This window comes from Charadrius vociferus, unplaced genomic scaffold, assembly GCF_000708025.1.
Source record: "Charadrius vociferus isolate BGI_N301 unplaced genomic scaffold, ASM70802v2 scaffold12, whole genome shotgun sequence".
Taxonomy (NCBI): Eukaryota; Metazoa; Chordata; class Aves; order Charadriiformes; family Charadriidae; genus Charadrius; species Charadrius vociferus.
In genome coordinates this window covers 910342-931745 of record NW_009647422.1, presented here as the reverse complement: position 1 = coordinate 931745, position 21404 = coordinate 910342, and the positions used below count along the sequence as shown (strand labels likewise).

The following is a 21404-nucleotide window of genomic DNA, read 5'->3' as shown; positions in this document are numbered from 1 at the left end:
ATGCCCTGAAGAGTCTTGTTTGTTATAAGACTGGTAAATATGTACTGTTTCTGTGAGTCTTACACTAAACAGTTTTCTTCTGAAGTGTTGTTAGATGTACAGGTGCTTCAAATAATAAAAAAAACAAGCTTTGTTTACTTCAGTCATAAATTATAACTTGTTCTTCTGAAACAAATGCTTAAAATATTTCTCAAGGCTTTGTCTGCTTTGTGCCAGTAAAATAGCTGGGCTGACATGTTATTAATTCTAAATACGGCAAGATTTGATATCTGCTTAATCATAAGACACAAGTATATTGTCAAAGTTCGGGACCTGAGTTCAAAGGCTTGCCACGTAAAGTCCGTTGCAGATACTTTGGGCTGCTAATCATATGCAAATAGATGGAGACTGGAGGGGGAAAGGGTAGGTCGATCTGAAATAGTATGATCATAAATTCACTTGGTTATGTGCACACCTTGATCAGTCCAGTCAGTTGTGACAGTATGTGTTCGTTACAGGTGACGTGGCAAAATTGGCTTGCAAGTAATTAAACTGTCAAGGGAGGTGGCATGTTAACTGTTATTTGCCGCAGGCACAGAACACCTTCCAATGTGCAAGTGACGAGAGGTTGTGAAAAAGGAGAAAGAAAACCCAAAGCCTCATTGAGGTGCAGTGCCAGAGTAGGTGGGCTGGGGAATGTGGAAAAGGAAAGGAGAGGGCTAGATGAGTCTGAGCGATAGTGGTTGGTGATAGGAGTTACATAGAAGACAGAAAAACTAGTTGCATGAATTTATTTTTAGGCTTTGCCCTCTTCCCCGAGGTGATGTTGGCTCTCACCTCTTTTAGCTAAGCCTGTGCTATGTTTCAAATAAACCCTTGAATTACCAAATACTTGTGGGTTGTTTTCTTTTAACTCCTTAGAAGTCTTTACAGGTGCTGTTCTCAAATCTCACACCTTTTTGCTCTTTTAGGGAGTAGGGTGTTACCTATGCAAACCTTCCTTTAGACCGTGTAAATGGGAGCTCTGCAAGAAGCTGAACCAGTGAACATATTTCTAGTTGTTTTGCCCTGAGGTTGCGCTCACCTGCTGTCTGTGAAGATTTGAGTCACTTCATGAGCCTTTCCCTCTGTTGGGGATGTACACATTTACCTATTTTCACAAGACCAAAAGGCGTGTAAGATATCTATCCCGCTTACACTTACAGCTTGGTTCGGTAAGCCTCATTTCCTTAGGCAGCAAAATTGATAATTCACAGGCAGGTAGATTAAAAAAATAAAATAAAATCAAGCATTTTGGATGAATACAGCAGTGATGGTCTGATAGTACGTTAGAGCAGGTATGTTCTGCAAGGAAGGGGCATCAACTCATTTCTCCAGTGAAGTCTTGCATTTAATTTGGAAGTCTGCCTGATGGTGACTGATACCAGATCTTTTACAGGATAACAGAGAATCCCTCTAGTGGGTAGCTGTTATTTAGGGACAGCCTTACGCCCTGAAGCATGATGGTTTGTATGTCTTGGAAGGTTGTATACCTTTATATGTGCAGTTGGTTAACTATAGGTGATGTTATATATATTTTTTTTTTTCTAATCTTAAACTCCCACTGTTAGTAGCATAGTGAGTTGAATAATTTCATAGGCTAGACACGTTTTAGAAAATGTCTTTGTTTTTAAGTTTGGTGCCTTTCCATTTTCCTGGTCATCTTCTGGCTATTTCTGAAAGATAAATGAGAATGTTCAGTGCCTCTGTGGTGTTTGTCAAGTGGAATGTTTTAGAGTTATACTTCATCAGCATTACCGACAATTGACCATAAAACCATGCCGTTCTGAGCAACTGTACACGAAAGTTGACTGTGTTAAAGTTAATATTTCTGGGTTGGCAATTTTCTTTGTAGTTTTCATTTCACTTTTATGTTAAAGTCTAAGCAGCTTTCTGCACTGTTTCTTTCATGGCCACTAGCACAACATGTTGAAGATTTATGTGATGTTTCAAGTTGATGTGTAATAATCTTGATTATTGTTGAAATTCTTTTTGATGTTGAAATGAAGTTAGTGAGCTTAGTTTCATTTTACAACTCAAATGACTACTGGAGAAGAACTGAGAGAGGGATAGTGAAAAAATTAACATCTAATTCTTCTTTAATCTCCATTTTAAAAGTTCAAAATAACACTTTTCAAGTGATGTGTACTCTTCTGTAGTTTTAATTTCCTTTTCTAAGGAAACAAGCTATGTGCAATTGTGCTTTCTGTCAATTCCTCTGACAATTGTTAGTTGCTTTAACATGCTGGCAAATTGCAACCACCTTTGACAAAGGGAGAGTTCCTACAAGTTATGAGGAAATGATTCCTGTGGAGCAGAGACGAGACTCTCCTAATGCCGCTCACAGTAAGAACTTAACCAGTATTTGACATTAGAGCAGCAGTACAGCCAAGAGGGTTTATGAATGCCTGAACTAGAAGAGGCTTTGTGCTCGTACCTTCTTAGACAGAAAAAAACACTTGATGATGAGACACATATTTCAAAGAAACTGAGCGTCATAAGGAGTTGTTTGATACACGGCTGTTTAAAGCAGTCATTCCCTCTATCAAGAGTTTGAGTTCACAGTGTGATTTTTTTTTTTTTTTTTTTCCTAATGATTCATTTATGTAGCTTGCCCGAAGCACAGTATATGCCTTTTTTTCCTCTTTTTTTTGTTTTTCTTTACTTGTTTGTGATAATCACTTAAAGTCTGTTGATTTGAGCTGCTCTTTTACATGAAGCTGTGATAACTTAAAAACAGTGATTGGGGCATCAGAAATATTTTGCGTAGCGTTTCATAGTGTCTTTGAATGCATCTAGGAATCGATATATTGGATAAGAAAATTAGTTGTTTGTTTTCCTTTCGGCAAAATACTTTCGAGAATATGTTTACCCACTGCATGGGAGATCTTACATTGCAAATATGTATCTACACATAGGTCATTAGTTAGTTTTCTGAAATGTTCTTTATGGTTGTCTTTCAGAGACTGTGTGAGCTGCTGCGTTAGTCTTCTAACATCTTGCACTGAATACTCGTGGTATGTCTGAAGGACAGATCTCTTGTGTGTTCTGAATGTATCAGGTAAATCCCAGTAATAACTTTTCATGGGAGATTGTGACCTGTTAAAGAGTAATAAGTCAAGAGAGGGTTAAAGAGTAATAAGTCAAGAGAGGGCAACTTTTATTCTATATTTAGTCCTAGTTGATTCTGTAAAAAGAGCCTGCCAGGCTGTAGCCTAAAATTTATTTTTATATTTGTGTGTTATGCTAGAAAATCAGATAACTGCAACACTAATGCAACTATTTGTTATTTGTTGTTGTTTGTATATCCAGTACTTAAAGGGGGCCTACAGGAAAGATGGGGAGGGACTCTATCAGGGACATCTATATCTCCTATATAGAGATAGGACGAGGGGTAACAGTTTTAAGCTGAAAGAGGGGAGATGTAGATGAGGTATCAGGAAGAAGTTCTTTACTGTGAGGGTGGTGAGGCACTGGCCCAGGTTGCCCAGAGAATCTGTGGCTGCCCCATCCCTGGAGGTGTTCAAGGCCAGGTTGGACGGGGCTTTGAGCAACCTGGTCTGGTGAGAGGTGTTCCTGCCCATGGCAGGGGGGTTTGGAACTAGATGATCTTTAAGGTCCCCTGCAGCCCAAACCGTTCTGTGGTTCTATGATATTTGCAAAACTAGTGAAGATGAAGTGTGTCAGTGGGAGGTAGCCAGTTTCCATGAAGACCTTCAAGAACTTTACTCGGCATTTCTGATGCTTAAGGTAAAGCAGAAGGAGGGCAAATAGTGGTATTTTTCAGGTAGATAATTCCTCTGCCAAATTCCCTGCCTCACATTTTTGTTTGAGAGAGGCAAAAAACAGTTATAGCTGTGACCTTAGAGAACAGTTTGATTGCCTGTCAATGACAGTGGTGTTATAAGAGGTACTGTTCAGCAGCAGCGGTGAATAAACTCTTACCCTGACTTATTGGGGTCTTACTTATTAGGGACTTACACCTCGCCATCCCGGGAGGTGTTTAAAAAAAGGGTAGATAATGGTACTTGGGGACATGGTTTAGAAGTGGTTTTGTCAGGGTAGGTTAATGGTTGGACTTGATGATCTTAAAGGTTCCTTCCAACCTCAGCAATTCTATGATTCTATTTCTGGCTAGCATATTGGATTGTAAGTAACTAATATCACATCCATTAACGTGCCATTAATCTAATTTAATATTTAATTTTCAGGTTGTCCTCATGAGTACTCCAGTGGAGAATGTCCATGATCTTCTTTGCCTGTGTGGTGCGGGTGAGGGATGGACTTCCCCTCTCAGCCTCCACAGATTTTCATTTCAACCAGGACTTTCTGGAATGCAGAAAGAGATTAAAGGCATTATCCTCAATTCTGGCGCAGTATCCAAGTCGAGGCACGGCAAAAGGACGTGACCTTAGCATTCAGTAAGTCCCTGCTTTTTTTTGTTTGTTTTTTCTACTTTAATTTTCGAAATGGTTGTCCTGGGGATTAGTTGACCTTTAAGGGTTGGGTATATTCTATGGTGCCTCACTCCAATCTAAAATCCTACCGTGGATATCTAGGTTGTAACCTTCGAGAAGTATTTTGAAACCTTATTTCTCAGCACCACAGCCACACAACTCCTACTCAGTTTAGTAAGCCAATGTTAAGAATTGCTTATTTTAGTTGTCGTTTTTTTGTAGCAAATGCTTTCTTCTGGATGGGCAGTTTGTGTTAGTAGTAGCAATCGGGGTATCTCGGACTTCTACAAATACCTTCTAAGATGGCATTCTAGTGCCTAGAAATTACTTAGTTTAGTTTAAACCCCAAACCCTTTTCTTCAGTGACTGTCAGGTCTTTCTGATGCATTCTTTCAGACCCCTACAGTTCTGATTCTGGCTTGCACAGAACTGCCCTGACTCCCTCTTCTGTGCTGCCCACTCCATTTTCTGAATACCAGCAGGGTTCAAGTCTCTACAAGCTCTGGCTGGTGTGTGTGTGTGTCTTGAGGAGGCCTGATGCATACTGACAGTAGCCGGTATGGAGAAATTACAAATCTTTGCTTTTATTTATTGGAGAATGATCTGCTAGTCTTCATTTTAAGGAATTAAGGTTTCATTCAGAGATGAGAATTTTCATTTACTATTGATTTTAATTCAGTTCTGAAGATGAGTTTTAGCTTGTGATTGCATTTCTGGTTAGCAAATGTAAGAAAACTTTAAAGTGACCCTGAGCTAAAACTAAGTATCCTTTTTGAGGGAGTGATTGGAGAAGGAAGATACATGAACTTACACTGAATCGATTGGAAAAGCAGAGATTTGCATTTTAATTCCTTTTCCCTCAGAGTGAACTTGTGCCCGTTAATGCTAACATTTTCTGCTGCTTTTAATCTTCTGTAGTCTCTACAGAAGTAGCTATGCATCTGGCTCTGAAATGAGAAGAGTGCAAACAGATCCGCGGCAAAAAGGCTATAAATTATTGACAACTGGGAAAGTCAGTTTTATGTAGGCATGGTGTTGATCCTCAGCTGTGAGCTGGGGACGAAAGGAATTTAGGGGACATACCCAGTGTAACTAGGCTGTGACGGAGCTAATCAAAACCATAAATCCCAAGTACATAGTGCAATGAATAAATAAAAATGTGATAAAATAGAAAATGCAAGTATTTCTGTATGACAGGGGTGAAATATATAAATAGTAGAAAAGAGGGAAAATACAGAGAGAGAGTAATTGTTCATCTTCAAAACTTTGGTTTTATACTGAAATATTGCTAATAAATGGTTAATCTATAAGGGAAGATTTCCTCATTCTTCTTTCAGAGATAATTACAAATCCGTAATTATGGTGGGGTTTGCGGAAGTTTAGCTATCTACATAATAAGTGCTGACGTCTGAACTGGGTGCCCTGACTCCCATCCATCTTCTTTAATGAAGCCCAGTCGAGAGTGACTTACTTCAGCCTTAAGTACACGCCTACGTTTTGGTCAGATGAATCCCCTGTTAGGTTCCCTAGAAGGTTTTTGCACCATCTGTAAGTGGAAACTTCTGCATAAATATGGCTTCAGTGTTAGAGGAACCCTTTTGGAGTAGAGTTTTTATTGTGCTGTTTCTGATACGAATTCATCTTTATTTGTTACAGATGACTTAGCAGTAACAGTGTTTGAATATATTGGTTTGTGCAATCTAACAAGTATCTCTTGCTGTTAATATGAAGTTGTCATATTCAAGGGGAGCAAGGAAAACATCTGCTTGCTTCCTGTGCACAAGCTTGGTTGGTTTTAATTTTGTTTGTGGAAAGCCACTGCTTTCTTTCGAAATCTTCCTGTCTGTGATGTTTTCTGGCCATCTCTTTTCTTAGTAACATGATTTAAAGTCAGCCAGGGAAAATAACATCCTCAATTTTTACTGATGTAGCAATTTCATAAAGTCTGTATTGTGATCTTTAGTATGCGAAGGCGTACTCCGTGAGTTAAGAATAAGCGTTAGAGCTACAGGGGCTGCAGGACTATTACAGCAGTGCGAACAATACATTTTTTGCAGTCCACTCTTTCAGTGCAGTCTGTGCATTTTGTTTGGACAGAAAGCACAGTTTACTTCTCATTTTCAGCATGACTCTTTTACCTTTTTATGTTGATGTTACTTTTTTTTTTTTTTTCTATTTCAGTTTTCTTTCTTCTGGGGATATTGCCTGCATGGCAATCTGTTCCAGCAATTACTCAACCATCATGGCGTTTTGCTTCCTGGAAGAGCTTCAGTGGGAATTTGCTTCTTCCTACGATACAACAAGCGTCAGTTTAGCTACCAGACCCTATGCTTTTCTTGAATTTGGTTTGTAACTTTGTTCTATAATTGTAAGAATTCTTTGCTACTTTTATGATGTTAAACAACGTATCCTGGCCAAAGCCTGATTGTAAAAATGAATCTGTGTGTCTTCCTTGGCTTGCACATTTGGGAGGTGGGGGAGATCTTGTAACTGCATTGAACAATCAGATTATTGGTTTTGCAGTTCTTGAGTGCCCCTGTAATAGATGAACGAAATGCTGTGGTGATTAATAAACAAGCACAGAAGAAAAAGAAATCCACCTCTCAAACATTTTCTATCTCAATTTAAAAAAAAAAAGAATCTGACAAGGGGAGGCAGATAGGTATAGGGAAGAAGGAAGACAGAATAGATTATTATGGGCAGCTTTACCTCTGGCATGACTTAGATTCATATAATACTTCATAATCATGTCTAGTGCTTCTTTTCTAACCTGAAATAAATGCTTTTTTTGCTAAGTAGCAGCTGCTCCACTGAACCTCACACCTTTGAAAAACACAATTCCCTTGCAGGGAGAAACTGTGTTCTGGGAAAGGATAAGGTATTGCAGTGAGTTAGCACGCTTCTATCCAGATTTTGATAATAGTGTCAAGTTCATACTGAAAAGACTGAGAAATCCACAAGGAAGCATGTTATACAGCCATGTTGTATTTGGGGCGAATTCCTTGCAGGGCGCGTTCCAGGCATGATATAATTTTATGCTGAGATCCAAATTACTCCTAACTTGAATAGGAATTTGGGAATTTCTAGCCTCTTTTAATTGCATAATGTTCTTTTTAAAGAAAAAAAAAAAGCATTTTTTTGTCCTCATTTTTAATATCATACTGTGTTTTGTTACTGAATCTACCTAATGTTGCTATGTGGGTGTTTGTTTTTGTTGGTTTTTTTTTCCTGTGTTTGGAACTAAGATGCGGTTGATGCATAAGATCTTAGCCTTTTGCCTGGTAGTTACAGATAATAAAAGCATAGAATCATAGAATGGTTTAGGGTGAAAAGGACCTTGAAGATCATTGAGTTCCACCCCCCCTGCCATAGGCATGGACACCTCCCCACTAGACCAGGTTGTCCAAGGCCACGTCCAGCCTGGCCTTGAACACCTCCAGGGATGGGGTCTCAACAACCTCTCTGGGCAACCTGTTTCAGTGCCTCACCACCCTCAGAGTGAAAAATGTCTTCCTAATGTTTAATCTAAACCTGCCCTCTTCCAGTTTGAAGCCATTCCCCCTCGTTCTATCACTACATGCCCTAGTAAAAAGCCCTTCCCCAGCTCTCCTGTAGGCCCTCTTTAGGTACTGGAAGGCCGCAATAAGGTCTCCCTGGAGCCTTCTCTTCTCCAGGCTGAATAGCCCCAACTCTCTCAGCCTCTCCTCATAGGAGAGGTGCTCCAGCCCTCGGATCATCCTCGTGGCTCTCCTCTGGACCCGCTCCAGTGGGTCCCTGTCCTTCTTGTGTTGGGGTCTCCAGAGCTGGATGCAGTACCCCAGGTGGGGTCTCACAAGAGTGGAGTAGAGGGGCAGATTCACCTCCTTTCACCTGCTGGCCACACTTCTTCTGATGCAGCCCAGGATACGGTTGGCCTTCTGGGTTGCGATCGCACATTGCTGGCTCATGTTGAGCTTCTTGTCAGTCAGCACACCCAGGTCCTTCTCCTTGGGGCAGCTCTCCAGCCATTACCCGCCGAGCCTGTATTTGTGCTTGGGATTGCCCCGTCCCACACGTAGGACCTTGTACTTGGTCTTGTTGAACTTCATGAGGTTGGCTTTGGCCCACCTCTCCAGCCTGTCCAGGTCCCTCTGGATGGCATAACTGAAGGCTGACTTAAGCAGGCTGATTTAAGGTAAAATACAGGATTTTTCACTGAGGAATGCTTATGACACTGTGTATTCTAGCACAACATGAGCCCTTCTGTGTCATCTCAAAACTCATGCTTAAGCTATTACCTATGTATCATATCTAGTAGTAGCTGTGGTCAACCTATGCAAGTCTTCTAGCGTAACAGTATCTTAAGGATATGGATTTTACTTCTAGGATATCTTAGCAACATAAATGTTTCAGCATTCCCTAAGCATTTGAAATAGCTGAATTTGCCAATATCTTTGCACAATTAAATAGCGAGTAGCACTATCCCCCGTGAGGTACTTCAGCTCTGGAGGTGTGAGCAATTCGTACTCGAACAAGTTCTCTACTTAGTCGCAGCACAACTCCTGTCAAACCAGCAGCCACGTTTGTGGAAAGGGGTTTGTTTGCAAATGGTATTAAATTTAAAGTGTGAGAGATGAAGCAGGGTGATCTGTATGTAGATCTGTGGCTTGGACGTTGGTGGAATCACTCTGGAATTGCCTCTGCCAGTCAGAGTTGCTACATGACTCAAATATAGGTTAAATTAATTTATCTCTGGACTGGAGAAAACCTAATCCTTGACATTGTTAAAACAATGTGGAACTGCTTCTCATGGTAGTGCATGGGTAGTTTAAGATAAGTGTTGCATCTACCCTGCAATATGAAAGCTTTTTTTTGGTCCACTGGCAGCCAGGATGTTGAGATTTACTCAGAAGGGAGTGGGTGTGATACAAAATACAAGGAGAGGTATTTCTGTTCCCTAAACAACGGTGGAATTTTATACCTGAAACGAATAAGAAAAGAAATGAAGGAAGACATGAAAAACAATCAAAAAAGAATGCCATGATTTGATTAATAATTACCTAATGCACTTAACTTTTGCAGAGCTAATCGAAGCATGTTTTTTTATATTGTTTTAGATAACGTTATTCAGAAATTGAAATGCCATTTTAACTGTGCAAGTCGCTCTCAAATGAAGGCCGACTGGGAGAAGATTGAGGAGGAGCTGAAGTTCCAGCCCCCGGTTCAGCTGAAACTAGAGGATACAGAGCTGATGAACGGGATGACTAATGGTGGGCACGCAGGCGTTCATGTGGAGGTTGGTAAGTTACTACTACGCACAGGTGACAGTAGACTTCCTGAACCTAACTTTGCAAACGACAGAAAAATCATGTACCAGCAGCGATTCCTTTTGCACTGAGAAATATATATAACTTGTATGAAATCCAAGAAAAAAGACTGCCTTTCTTTCATAGTAAACAGCATATGGTCTTAAGGTTATAGCAGGTATTCTTCAGAGCCTTTAAAGACTCAGGGTGGTGTCTCTTTTCCAGCCTTAGGTCAGCTGTTCTATATGGACAATTGATTGTAACTGGACTTGGCATTTTCCATGTTAAATTAATTCTCCCACTTTTGAAGTAGTTGCTTGTTAAATTTTCTATAACAAAAGGAGCTCCACTAATTCATTGCTTGTTGCAAGCTCTAATAGAAGATACGTAATTACAGTCTCGATGAGTTACTTCAGCCTTGAGGAAAGAAAAGATGAGAAGAATATGAGCTGAGGCTAAAACTCATTCCCAGACTGTCCATCATGGATTGTTCTTCCCTCTTTGCTTTTTCCTTTTTCCTTATTCTTTAAAACGTAATGCATTGGACTAAAATTCTGGAAGACGATATGTATATCTGTATAAACGACCTGTAGAGGCTTGACCACAGGTCTTTTTTGTAATGAATGCTGACATTTTGCCTGCTTCTAGAAGTACCAACCTCTGCTTACTTATTGTAAAATTGGTATCTTTTTATTTGTGTTTTGATTGCATAGTCAAAGTCCTGCCTACTTCCTCTACAAAATGAAATGCTTTTAATCCTATTAACATGGCGGTTTAAATGCAGCTGGAGTGTCATGAGCTTGTATTTCCTCTTTTTTTTTTTTTTTGTTGTTGTTCTTGGCTTCTGAACCACTAATAAAATGAAGTTCCAGTTGCTCAGTCTTATTTTTTCAGATAGATGACCTGGAATCTAATGTGACATAGGTATTTTAAGTTAAAATATAGATGGGCAGTGGCCATGAGGAAGAAAAAGTAGAACTGAAAACATTTTATTTGCCAGTCAGATTTGTGAGTGCTCCTCAGAGCTGTTCTTGAAGGTTAAATATTTTCATGATGTGACAGGGATTAGAAATTCTTTGCGCTAGTGTGAACAGTTTCAGTGCCGGTAAACATTTGCAAGCTGGTTTGTGTCCACAGATCACAAATGCATTTTCAGTTCCTCCATATTCTTAATTGCTTTCTTTTATTTTCCATCTGGCTTTGTATTTCTGGCTGTTCTCTCTGATCTAACCCAAATACTCTTACAGATTGCTCTGCCTTTATTTTAAGGATCGTGTTTATGATCATCTGTTTCCCTCAGCTGGAGTCAGCTTTCCTGGCTTGTGTCGCGCTCCTCTCATCATTGCCTACCAGCTGTATCCGACTTTGCTGCTCTAAGTTTAGCTGTGTGGATAGTGATTGTTCCCCTATTAATGTTACTGATATTATGGCTCTACTATACAGCAGACTTCTTGAGCATATGTTGAAGTGTGAGTGTTGCAGGAGACCGGAATTTAATTGTATCTACATTCTATAGTGAAGATAGATCAATCAATGGATTGATCAAAACATCAGTCTCCTTATGTGGTTGTAGCTGGTTCCTGTCTTCATTTGAGCTGTGTGATCACATCCCCTGGCTTTTCATTTTAGTGTGAAAGGAGAAGGCGTCTGAAAAGTCAGGGCAGTTTTGTCCTTGTTAGTGTGTATATATATATAGGAACAAGAGCTTTTTTTTCCCCCCCTTTTTTATTTTTTATTCTTTCTTCTGTTTGTTCATTCTTTTGTTAACTCAACCCAGTTCTTGCTAGAAAGACACTAGCATTGTATCCTTGATCAACATCTACACAACCTCAGCTGTTGTTGCAAAAGGCTCACCTTGTGGCTTGAGACACACACAGCTCATAAAGTTCGGGAGGACAGTGGGGTGTGTATACAGAAGAAATGTGAAGTGTAAGTAGCTTTCTGTGAAGAGGGAGAGTTTTCACATCAGAACTGGCTCTATGAAGTAGAACAACTTGTGCTATTCGTCTCGTAAGCATGCTGTTAAATTATGCAGCATTGTGCTCCCCTTGATGAATGTTCCTAGTCTTTTGTAGGCACACAGGGAGTCCTTCACAGAGTCCTTTTTAAGGTGTTTTTTGAAGATGTCTCACATCTCTGTCTTTTGTGTGCTCGTATTTTATTTTAAAATGTTTGAATCTGATTTCGTTTTCCACCCCTTGTGCTGTCTTTATCTGGAGCTTTGAGTATATGACTCATTGTCAAACCCTTGTTGTGCTATGCCTTGAAGAGACAGAATGGAGCGTGATACGGGCATTCGTGTCAGTGTCCAGTTAAATAGCCAGAGGCCTCTGCTCAGAAAATCTTTTCTAGGCAGAAGTTTCAATTTCTTCATTGCGTGAGGGTGTTTTCACAGAATTGTTCTGTACATGTTCAAACCTGGAGATGCATTTTTCCTGGGTGCTAGATAATCCACAGTGCCCAGAACATCTTCTGTGTGGTTCTTGTACTCTGAAGTGTACAACTTTTCTACTTGAGGAGTCAAATCAGGTTGAATCCCAATTTAATTGTGTTTGTGCAAAGTTGTACTGTCTTGGACTAAGAGTGCTTGTACTCTCTTGTTCCCTTATTTAATGCAATAAGAAGTTCTAGTATGAAACTGTTTAGAAAAATACGATTGAATTCACACAAGGAAGTGTAATAATTTTTTCCTGGTGGTACCTGTCTGTCTTCTTCTGTGCAATTTCAGTTTGGGAATTAAACCTCAGAATGATATAGCAGAAATAAAGCTCCACAGCAAACAATTTAAAGATCAGTTTTCACAGACTGAACTCTGAGCAACTGAATATTGCAATCTGCATCTGTCATAGCAATTCTTTTTATCCTACTAGACAAAAAGGGTGTAACTTTTACATAATATTCCATACCTGCGGAAGCAATATATTGAGACTTGCACTGTTATTCCCTGGGGACTGGAAATTCTTGACGTGTATAGTTTACAAGATCCTGTACAACGAATGACACTTGTTCTTGATAATTTTTCTTTGTTTGGGAGACACTGTCTGCCTCTGAAGTAAAACTTAGAAACTGAGCAAGAAGAAACAGTAATCTTTATTAGGAAATTTCTATGAGGGGGAGGTACATAGCTGAACATTACTTAATTTATCAAAAATAATAGGAAGCTGAATACTCACGTCAGTGAATCAACAAACATGCTAGTACAGCTTCTGTTCAGTGCGCTGTTTGCACCCTAAATTTCACTGCATAGCAAAAAAGCAAAATTGCCTTTGAATGATAGGGTTACTTGCACCATTTATTTACATGAACATGTGTATGACAACAATATACAGTAATGGCTACATAATGTGACATATATCAAAGGGAATGAATACAGTTCCTTTTGCAACCGCTTTGGAGATTAAATTATGGATGTATGAATACATGCCAGACAAATCAATTACACAGACACTTATAAAAGATAACTTTATATCCCTACATTAATTTGACACCAAACTTTTTTTACATCCATCTATCAAAATCTCTCTTGAAAGAGAAGACACAAGTGTTTTCCTATCTTAAACCATGCAGTGCTGCAATATTTAAGCTGTCACAGTGTTTCATCTGTCGCTGCAATGAAGCCAGAGATGGTGTCTGCTGTGTTACTTAGTTTATCTACAGTAATCAGGAGCTGGCTACATCTGGACAGGAGGCAGAAGGTCCTGAGAGCTGGGGAGACTTCTTGAGGGCTCATTTGTTTTCTCCTGTGTTCTTATGGATGTTGGTGCAGGACAGAATCTGGATTTGGTATCTGAGCTGCAAATTACCCTTCTTACGGTTATGCTGACAGTGTTCTACTGTCAACATAACATACTACTGCATAACATCTACTGTCAACATACAGTCAATCCAGGGGCAGGGATGAAATGTAGGTGAGTATCTAGGTGTGGTACCTGTTGTGGGGCTAGCTAGTATAGCTAGGGGAAAAAAAATGGGTGAGCTTTTGGACAACCAAACCCTTGAATTAGAAGCGGCAGATTCCAAAGTTAAAGACACATTTATTATAATTGCTTTGACCTTAATTAGGTGTGTATCAATTAGATCATCCTGAAGAAATGGTATTTGGGGGTGTGGGTGTTAAGTAGGAGTAGTGGAGAAGGTGAGAAAGGGAGGAGATGGGTGATTCGCTACCTGGGAAACGTGGGCAGGTTGGGAGAAAGGGAATTGTGATGTGCTGTAAAATGTGGCTCACGTCCAAAAACTATAGCATTCATTTTAATTCCTGGGCCCCAGTTTTGACCATGTTTTGTCAGTCTTGAGAGCCCCAGAGGTAGGAGCAGCAGTTCTGTGACAGATGTTTCTCCACTGTGACTGGGTAGTATCATCTTGACAACTCCTACAACAACTTATTCTAGCAGCAGAGCATCAAAGTCCTTGGCTCCTGCACTTGTATTCTGGCAAGTGCTTGATTAGGGCACCAAATGCTGTATGGAAAGTATGCAGCTGACACTAAGTTGCTGTATATCACACTGAACCCTCAAATGGTCAGTGGGAAGAAATATGTAATTACCAGTTGAGGGAGAGATGAATTGCCGTCTTGCTTTTATGGCTGTCAGAAATCTAAGCTCTTTCCCAGATCTTTGGGTGCTTAAAACCCCTAGCTTTTCTACTGACCTGTGAAGAGCTAATCTGCTGTAATAAATAGTTGAAAAATGTCTACGTGCACCATAACAGAAGACACGAACACCAAATAGCTCAAGAAAAAAAAATAATCTATTGCTCAATCTGTTTAAAAAAATACTCCAGAGTTCTTGCTGATTTCTAGATGTCTGAAGAACTGAACAGTGTAATGCAACAAAAAGAAGTCTTTTCTATTCATAATTGGTCTTCTCTGGAGCAAACATGAAATGTTTTGAAAATGTTTAAAACCTGCATAAGCTGATTTGAGTCATTTCAAGTTAAAAGATTCAAAGGAATATTGCTAACTTTCACGAATGTCTATCTCTCTTTTTTTTTTTTTTTTTTTTAAGTCCCTACATACAGAATGCAGCGTGTGACCCCCCTGGGGATTCTGTCACTTGTTCTGAACATCATGTGTGGAGCTTTGAATCTCATTCGAGGAGTTCACCTAGCAGAGTATTCATTTCAGGTAACCCTGATTGAATTGAAACCCATAAATGAGTCAAAGGGATGGAGTTATTTAGGTAACCAGATTAAGGGTGGCTGTTCTGCTTTTCAGTAGAGTACACATCTTTCCACAAGAAGTGTTTTGTTTGTCCAGGGAATGTGCAGTTGATTGCTCACCTGCTAGACATCATGTGTTTTGTTGTAGATCACAGCATATCATGTTTTATTCTTTTCTAGGGAGATTAAGATTTGGAGAAATATTTCAGTCTTGCCAGGCTGGCTGGATTCCACCACCCCCCCCCCCCCCCCCCTCCCCTCCTTCTTGTATTTTGTTCTAGATACTTTTGTGTAAATTTTTTTAAACAAGCGTGAAACTGTAAACAACTTTTCAAAAAGAAAAAAAAAAAAGTGTCCTGATTGTATGGTGGCACAGTTTTATTTAGCAGGAATAAGCAGGCATAAGCCTCAGTTCTTAGTATCTTGTTCAATGATATTGATCTCACTGTTTAACGCTGTTACAGTCAATCAACATAAACTAGGATGAGAGGTACTTGATGAAATATAGCATTCTAAAATATCAAGTAGTACTTGCTAAAAACTGTAGCTGACATAGTTGTTTGTCACTTCTTTTAATCCAAACAGGAGGACCATGAAGGAATTGGCAATGTGATAGCTTTTTTTCTACCTTTTCTAGCGTGTGTTTTTCAGGTATGTTAACTGTAAATAAAATGCTTTCTGATTGTTTTTATATTATAATGCACTAAACAAAATAGTTTTCAACTAAGCAGAGAAATAGTGTGATTTTTTGATGTCCTGAGGTATTCCAGTGAAGTGGCACGATTACAGTTAAAGGCACAATTTGACCCTTGGCAAATGGCAGTTGCAAGCTTTTTCGGCGCGTTTCTGTTTTGACATGCCAAATGGGGCTGAGTGTGATAAATAAGCGCTAGCCCAAAGGTGATTTGTTTCCCAAAGGGGTAGACACGATATCTTTCTGACAACGGCAGACTTAGTGATGGGCTTTTGTAGCCTAACTGCCTTGAAAGACTAAGCAAATATAGGATAGCAACATTATTGAAAATGTTCTAATTTACATTAAAAACTACTTTTAATTCTCAAGACAAATGGGGTTCCTGACTTCCTTAGATTTTTTTTTTTCCCCTAATGTATTATTTTCTCTGACCTCCTTATGCAGAAGAGTTTGAATGACGAAAATACTATATCGTCCAAATGGGTTCTTCTTGAAAGGTTCCTTCAATGCCTAAACCAGTGGTCCACAACCTTTAACTTGAAAGCAATATGTTGTTTGCAAAATCTTCATATTTTTAGTCTATCATGGCAGGAAGCTGCTGTAGTTGGGTTCCTAGTTGACAGAAGGAATAACATAATGCTTACAGTGTATTCATTGCTTAGTACCATTGCATTTGGCTAATGGTTTGGGGACCACTATCTGAAGACTTCTATTCATCTGTGGTATTTTAAACTTGCAGAGAGACTATTTATGGTATCATAATAGATATGGCTTAGTGTTTTTCAGCCCTCTTACACCTCTGCTAATGGCACAGCTTTACAATGGAGATATTAATTTGGATCTAAATACTTGGTGCAAGTCATTCTTCACAAAGAAGGGCTCTGACCTGCTTTTTTCCAGTTAGTACCTGAAGCTAGAGAAGCTAAATAAAGAAGAGTTCTCTCTTATCCTTTTGATCTATAGCAGTCATCTTCACAAAATGCCTGTGCATAAATTGAGCTCTGATGTGAAGTGTGTTCTACATGCTTATCTCTACTTGTGTCATCAGCACAGTTGGAAACTGTGACCTTAAGTGAGAAAGCATGATCTGTTACTGCCTGAGTTAAAAAAGTAGCTCTTCTGCCAGTACTTTGTGAGTTTTTAGTTTTCGCCTGTAAGGGTTGTTGCTTTTCACCCATGCTTAGCAAGTGGGTTCAACCTGCTCTTGAATTTAAAAAGAAAAAGAACCCCAAACCTTTGTCTTGTAGAAATCATCGGTGGTTTTTGAAAGCTGGCTCAGCTTTCGGACTCCTCGTAGTCGAGGCTCAGACAGGCAGGAGGGACTCCAGTTGTGCTGACAGACTTCTTTTGATATCTGTGCGTACCCAGTAGGGTCTGTGTTGAGGGACCACTCTGGCTGTTCTTGGAGGACCTTTCAACGTAGGAGTTGAGGGGAAGCTTTGAGCTTCTTAGTGATCATTGTAATGGTAGGCACATCCAAGCGACATGGATAGGCCAGCAGTTCCCAACTATGTCCTTTGTCTATATGTTTGTAGTTTAACGCTAACACTGTCTCTCTCTGGTCCTTTTGTAGTGTTACTTGTACCTCTTCTACAGCTCGGCAAGGAAGGTGAAGACGTTTGTACTCTTTTTCTCTGTTTGTTTATGCAACATTTACTTGTATGGATTACGGAACCTCTGGCAAATAGCCTTTCACATAGGAGTGGCATCTCTTTCGTCTTATCAGATACTGACAAGGCAACTTATGGAGAAACAGCCTGACTGCGGAGTATGAAGAAGACTTTGGGTTTGCTACTCTATTTTTACAACTTTTTTTTGTATTCAACTGGCCAAAAATAGCTCGGAGTATTTTTAAAGATTCATCACAATGGTTAATGCAGGGAGGATTTTTCAAAGCGAGTTGAAATAAAGTAGGATACTGTAATCATGTCAAACATACAGTGAGGAATGTGGCTGTATTTAACACTGCAAGTGGTAATTGTGCATGGTAGATCTTGTCAGGTGTCATCAACAGATGGAGGTTCTCCTTACCATAAACAGGCTTTTACTCCTTGACTAATACCATCTAGACAGCATTTTGCAATTTGTCTTACTGGCTTTGTAACAGTTTGGCAGGTCAATGTCTTGCCCTGCCAATGCTTCTGAAAATATTAAAATTGTATAGTAAAGTGAAGATAAAGTGGTGGGTAACATTTTTGTCTGTAGAACTTGTTAAGCATTAAGATTCTTGGTAAATGTAAGTAAAGGAGTTGTTTGCCATAATTAGATGAGTTCAATATTGGTGGGAAAAATTGTTAGGATGAGCTTCAGTGTACTTTGTCTAGGTTTGGAAGGAAAGGAAAAAGGCTGTGGCTCTCTTAAAAACCATAAAGGCTATAAATATCTCCTGGCTAAACAGCGCATTGTAGTTAAGTATGTGCTCATTGGTTAATTGCAAATATGCTTGGGGCAGCATAAAATAAACCAAGTGAATATAATAAGTGATCTTTCAGCTCAAGTGGCCTTTATTTCCTTGGTTAAGGTCACTCTTAGTATAAGGGTAATTCCATGTTTGCTTGGTCTGTACGGATAATAAATCTTTCAAGCCTACTTATGACAGGCCACTGACTCCTTCACCTTTTTTAAAAAAAAATGTGTAGCTGGTGAGTAGAAAGCCATTTCCAGTAATGGAAAGCAAGAGCAGGTTCTCTTTATTATATAAAACACCTTTAGTTAATGATGTTGAGTTCTTACACTAAGCTGAATTTATGAGTGTGCACTTTTGAATGTGGTACTTACGAGCTGAAATTCTTAACCTCTGCTGCACTGGGTATTCTTGTATGTAATGTACAGAGGTGCATATGGGCATTTTAGAACTTACATGAATAATTTAGGCTGTCTGTTAAAAAAAAATGCATAGCATTTTGATGCAGCTGTCCTTGAAGGGTTGTAGGGATTCAAACTGAGAAGATGTAGAAAACTGTAGGTGTGTTATTGTGGAAATATCGTCCTAGATTTTCTTTTATTTTTTCTTAGGAAACTGTTTTCTGGTCGCCCCATTTCTTCCACCAGAAATCTCTCACCAAAGATTTATTTCCCTCTCACATAGTCTCTACCTCTAGTGGTTGCAAAGAGATTAACACGGTGCAGAGTTGTCTTCCTGAGTTTGCAGAAACACTTAACAAAATTACTTTCTTGCATCTCAGTGAATTTTCCTGAAATCTCCTGATGCAAACATGAGTATCAGTGGACTCCTAGACCAGAAACCTGCGGCGCTGTACCTTGGAAGCGTTTCTGCGATGCAGGTGACTGCAACAATGGCATCCATAGGCAGCCCATTACAACCTCACCAGTTTCTATGACAGCAAGAGACTTGGTGGCAGAGCTTTTTCCGATAGTAAAATGTAGGTATTTCTTCTCCATCCCATATTAGCCCATTTACTGTAACAGTAACATAATGAAATCCTTTAAACTGTGAGGAATATTCTAGTAGGAATGATGGAGGAATATTTTCGCCAGCCAGTTAAGAAAACAGCTAGAGCTGTGGCCTGTAAGGGAATGCTTTTCTGTTAAAAGGGAGTGGATTAAAGTTGTTTGTCTGTCATTACCCCAGTTTCTTGCTAGAGCGTAAGTGGAGAGATGAAGACCAAATTCAACCACTGTCCTTGAGACACCCAGGTGACCTCACAGATGTTTTAGTACTGACAAGCTCTAAGTTTCCCTGCTGTTCAGTCCCAGTTTTACTTGGTGATGTGACCCAACTCCCATCTCCTACCCTTTTAGAGGCCAAAAAAAAGCTTTACTGTTTCTCCGTAGGCTTGGATAAAGCAAGCCTGCTGCAGCTTAAGGCACGTGGAGCATTTGCAACAGGGCCATAGGGCCAGTGAACCATTCTCTGCTTTTTATTCCTCATCCTTGTTTTGAGCTGATTGGAAGAAACTGTCACGTTCCTGATGCTTCATGAGCATCTGACCGTTTGCTTCATCGTAACACAAATACATCCCTGTGCCAGGTGATGTCAGCAACAGCTCTGCAGTAAGAGTGGTAGAACAAGGTGCTTAGATAGCTTGTGTAATTAACATAATTAAAGTGGGTGAAGATTAAATTGAGCTTTTGTTTAATATTTTCTTTTTCTTGAAAATGTTTCAGTAAAATCAAACAAAAACAGTTGGTTCAGTGCTGCATTCGTGTAGATTTTTTGTGGATTAGATGGAGGATGCGACTAGATCTTTTCTACAAAATGAGCAAAACTGGTTTCCTGTTAGTCTTAATCCCTTTGCAACCTTTCTTTTTTTTTTTTTTTTTCCCTGTAATACCTGTAAACCATACTAAGAAATCTGCACGGATTAATACGTGTGCATTAGAATCTGTGCACTTTGTAGGTTTGGATTGTGATTCAGGGATGAGGCAGAGCATGCATAGTTGGACCTTATTGTACCTTTTTTCTTTTTCCCCTTTGTTTTAATGTTAGTATTTGGAATGATTCCTATATCTGTGTGGTGTTTATACAGTTAAACTTTTTCTTCTGGTGAAACAGCAAGAGGAATAGAATAGTTTACATTGATCTCAGTGCTTTAAGATTTAATAAAAAGGAATGACTTGCAGTTTGAGTACATGAAATCTGACTCATAACGTGGGATTACGCCTGTATTGAATCAAATCCCCAAACAGGAATCCATCCCTTTTTGTTCGACTTTAAACTGTTTAATGTAATTTGAATTGCATCTCCTTAATTCTGTCGGTTTTCAGTATAAGTCTTTTGGAAACTCTTCTCCTCATCCAGCAGCTCAGCAAAAGAAAATTGGCAAAGAATAACCTTCATTAATTTAAAGATTCGCAGTGCTTAGTCACTTTATGAAGCTGATCATTTTCTGTGGTTTGTTGGTTGTTTTTTTTTTTCCCTTTCTCCCAAAGACCTGTTAAGTTTGTAGAAGGTGGGCTGGTACCTTTTTAGACATTTTTGCACTGTATTAATAATTGAACCTGTGTAAATGTATATAAAATAATTTTGCATGTATATGTATATATGTACATATATCTAATAAATGGCTTTTTTTGTAATGGTTGTCTTCATTTATAGTTTCAAAATAGCTGATTATATCAGAAACAAGGTAGATTAGTCGTTTCATTTTTGTATGCATCTTTAGTGTTTCACGTGGCAGTGTTCAAAAATATTTTAAGAATAAGCTCAGTTCTTCTCTTTAACAAATAGCTTCAAAATCAGAGTGGTTTCAAGTGCTGTCGTAGTGTGTGCTGGATTGTGTGTAGTCTCTTACAGAAAGAAATATCTTTATGAGCTCAGGGTGGCTTTCTTGGAGCGACTGTGCTCTCCGATCCCTACTCTACCTGGGTGCGCACGGGCTCTTTTTGTCCAGGGTGATTTAGGTCGGATTTTTGTTTGGTCATCTACACACTGAAGAGTGACTGATTCATCAGTTAAACTATATAAATGTATGTATAAATATGTATATAGAAACTTGCTTCTCCAAGCAACGGATTGCAGTAGGCTGTGATATAATCTCTTTGTAGCTTTAACGGTCTTGCTCTTTACTTTCAGAGACCGTGTTATAGAGGCTTTTCCTGCAAAACTTGCAATTTGAAATGTTGAACTACGTGAAGTAAGATGTACCACGGTCCCGTAGGTCCTTTTCCAGCTGCCCGGCAGTGAGTAATAGAGATTTTGCAGATTGCTGTTAGATTTTCAGCCTAGTCTCTTAATGGAACTAGGCCAATTAGTCCTACTAGTTAGTCCCTGCTAAGAGTTTGTGGACTTTCTTTGGCCAATTTCAACCACCTTTGATAAAGTCTCTG

The 21404-nt window shown here is 39.3% G+C and overlaps 1 protein-coding gene across 1 annotated transcript; it reads left to right on the top strand.

Annotated features, from left to right (window-relative positions):
• The first annotated feature begins 321 nt into the window (after positions 1–321).
• Positions 322–17770, top strand: SEC22C (SEC22 vesicle trafficking protein homolog C (S. cerevisiae)). The gene is made up of 8 exons (XM_009880490.1): positions 322–402; positions 2982–3079; positions 4230–4439; positions 6657–6820; positions 9572–9754; positions 14767–14885; positions 15506–15571; positions 17188–17770. Exons 3-8 carry the CDS (start codon positions 4258–4260, stop codon positions 17386–17388), a joined length of 915 nt encoding a protein of 304 aa, XP_009878792.1. The 5' UTR covers positions 322–402; positions 2982–3079; positions 4230–4257; the 3' UTR covers positions 17389–17770.
• Positions 17771–21404: the final 3634 nt, after the last annotated feature.

Excerpts from the sequence above, each read along its gene's own strand:
- SEC22C (XM_009880490.1), top strand. The coding sequence starts at position 4,258 with ATGTCCATGATCTTCTTTGCCTGTGTGGTGCGGGTGAGGGATGGACTT. Across the intron at positions 6,821-9,571 it reads CTATGCTTTTCTTGAATTTG|ATAACGTTATTCAGAAATTG; the intron begins GTTTGTAACTTT and ends ATATTGTTTTAG. Across the intron at positions 9,755-14,766 it reads AGGCGTTCATGTGGAGGTTG|TCCCTACATACAGAATGCAG; the intron begins GTAAGTTACTAC and ends TTTTTTTTTAAG.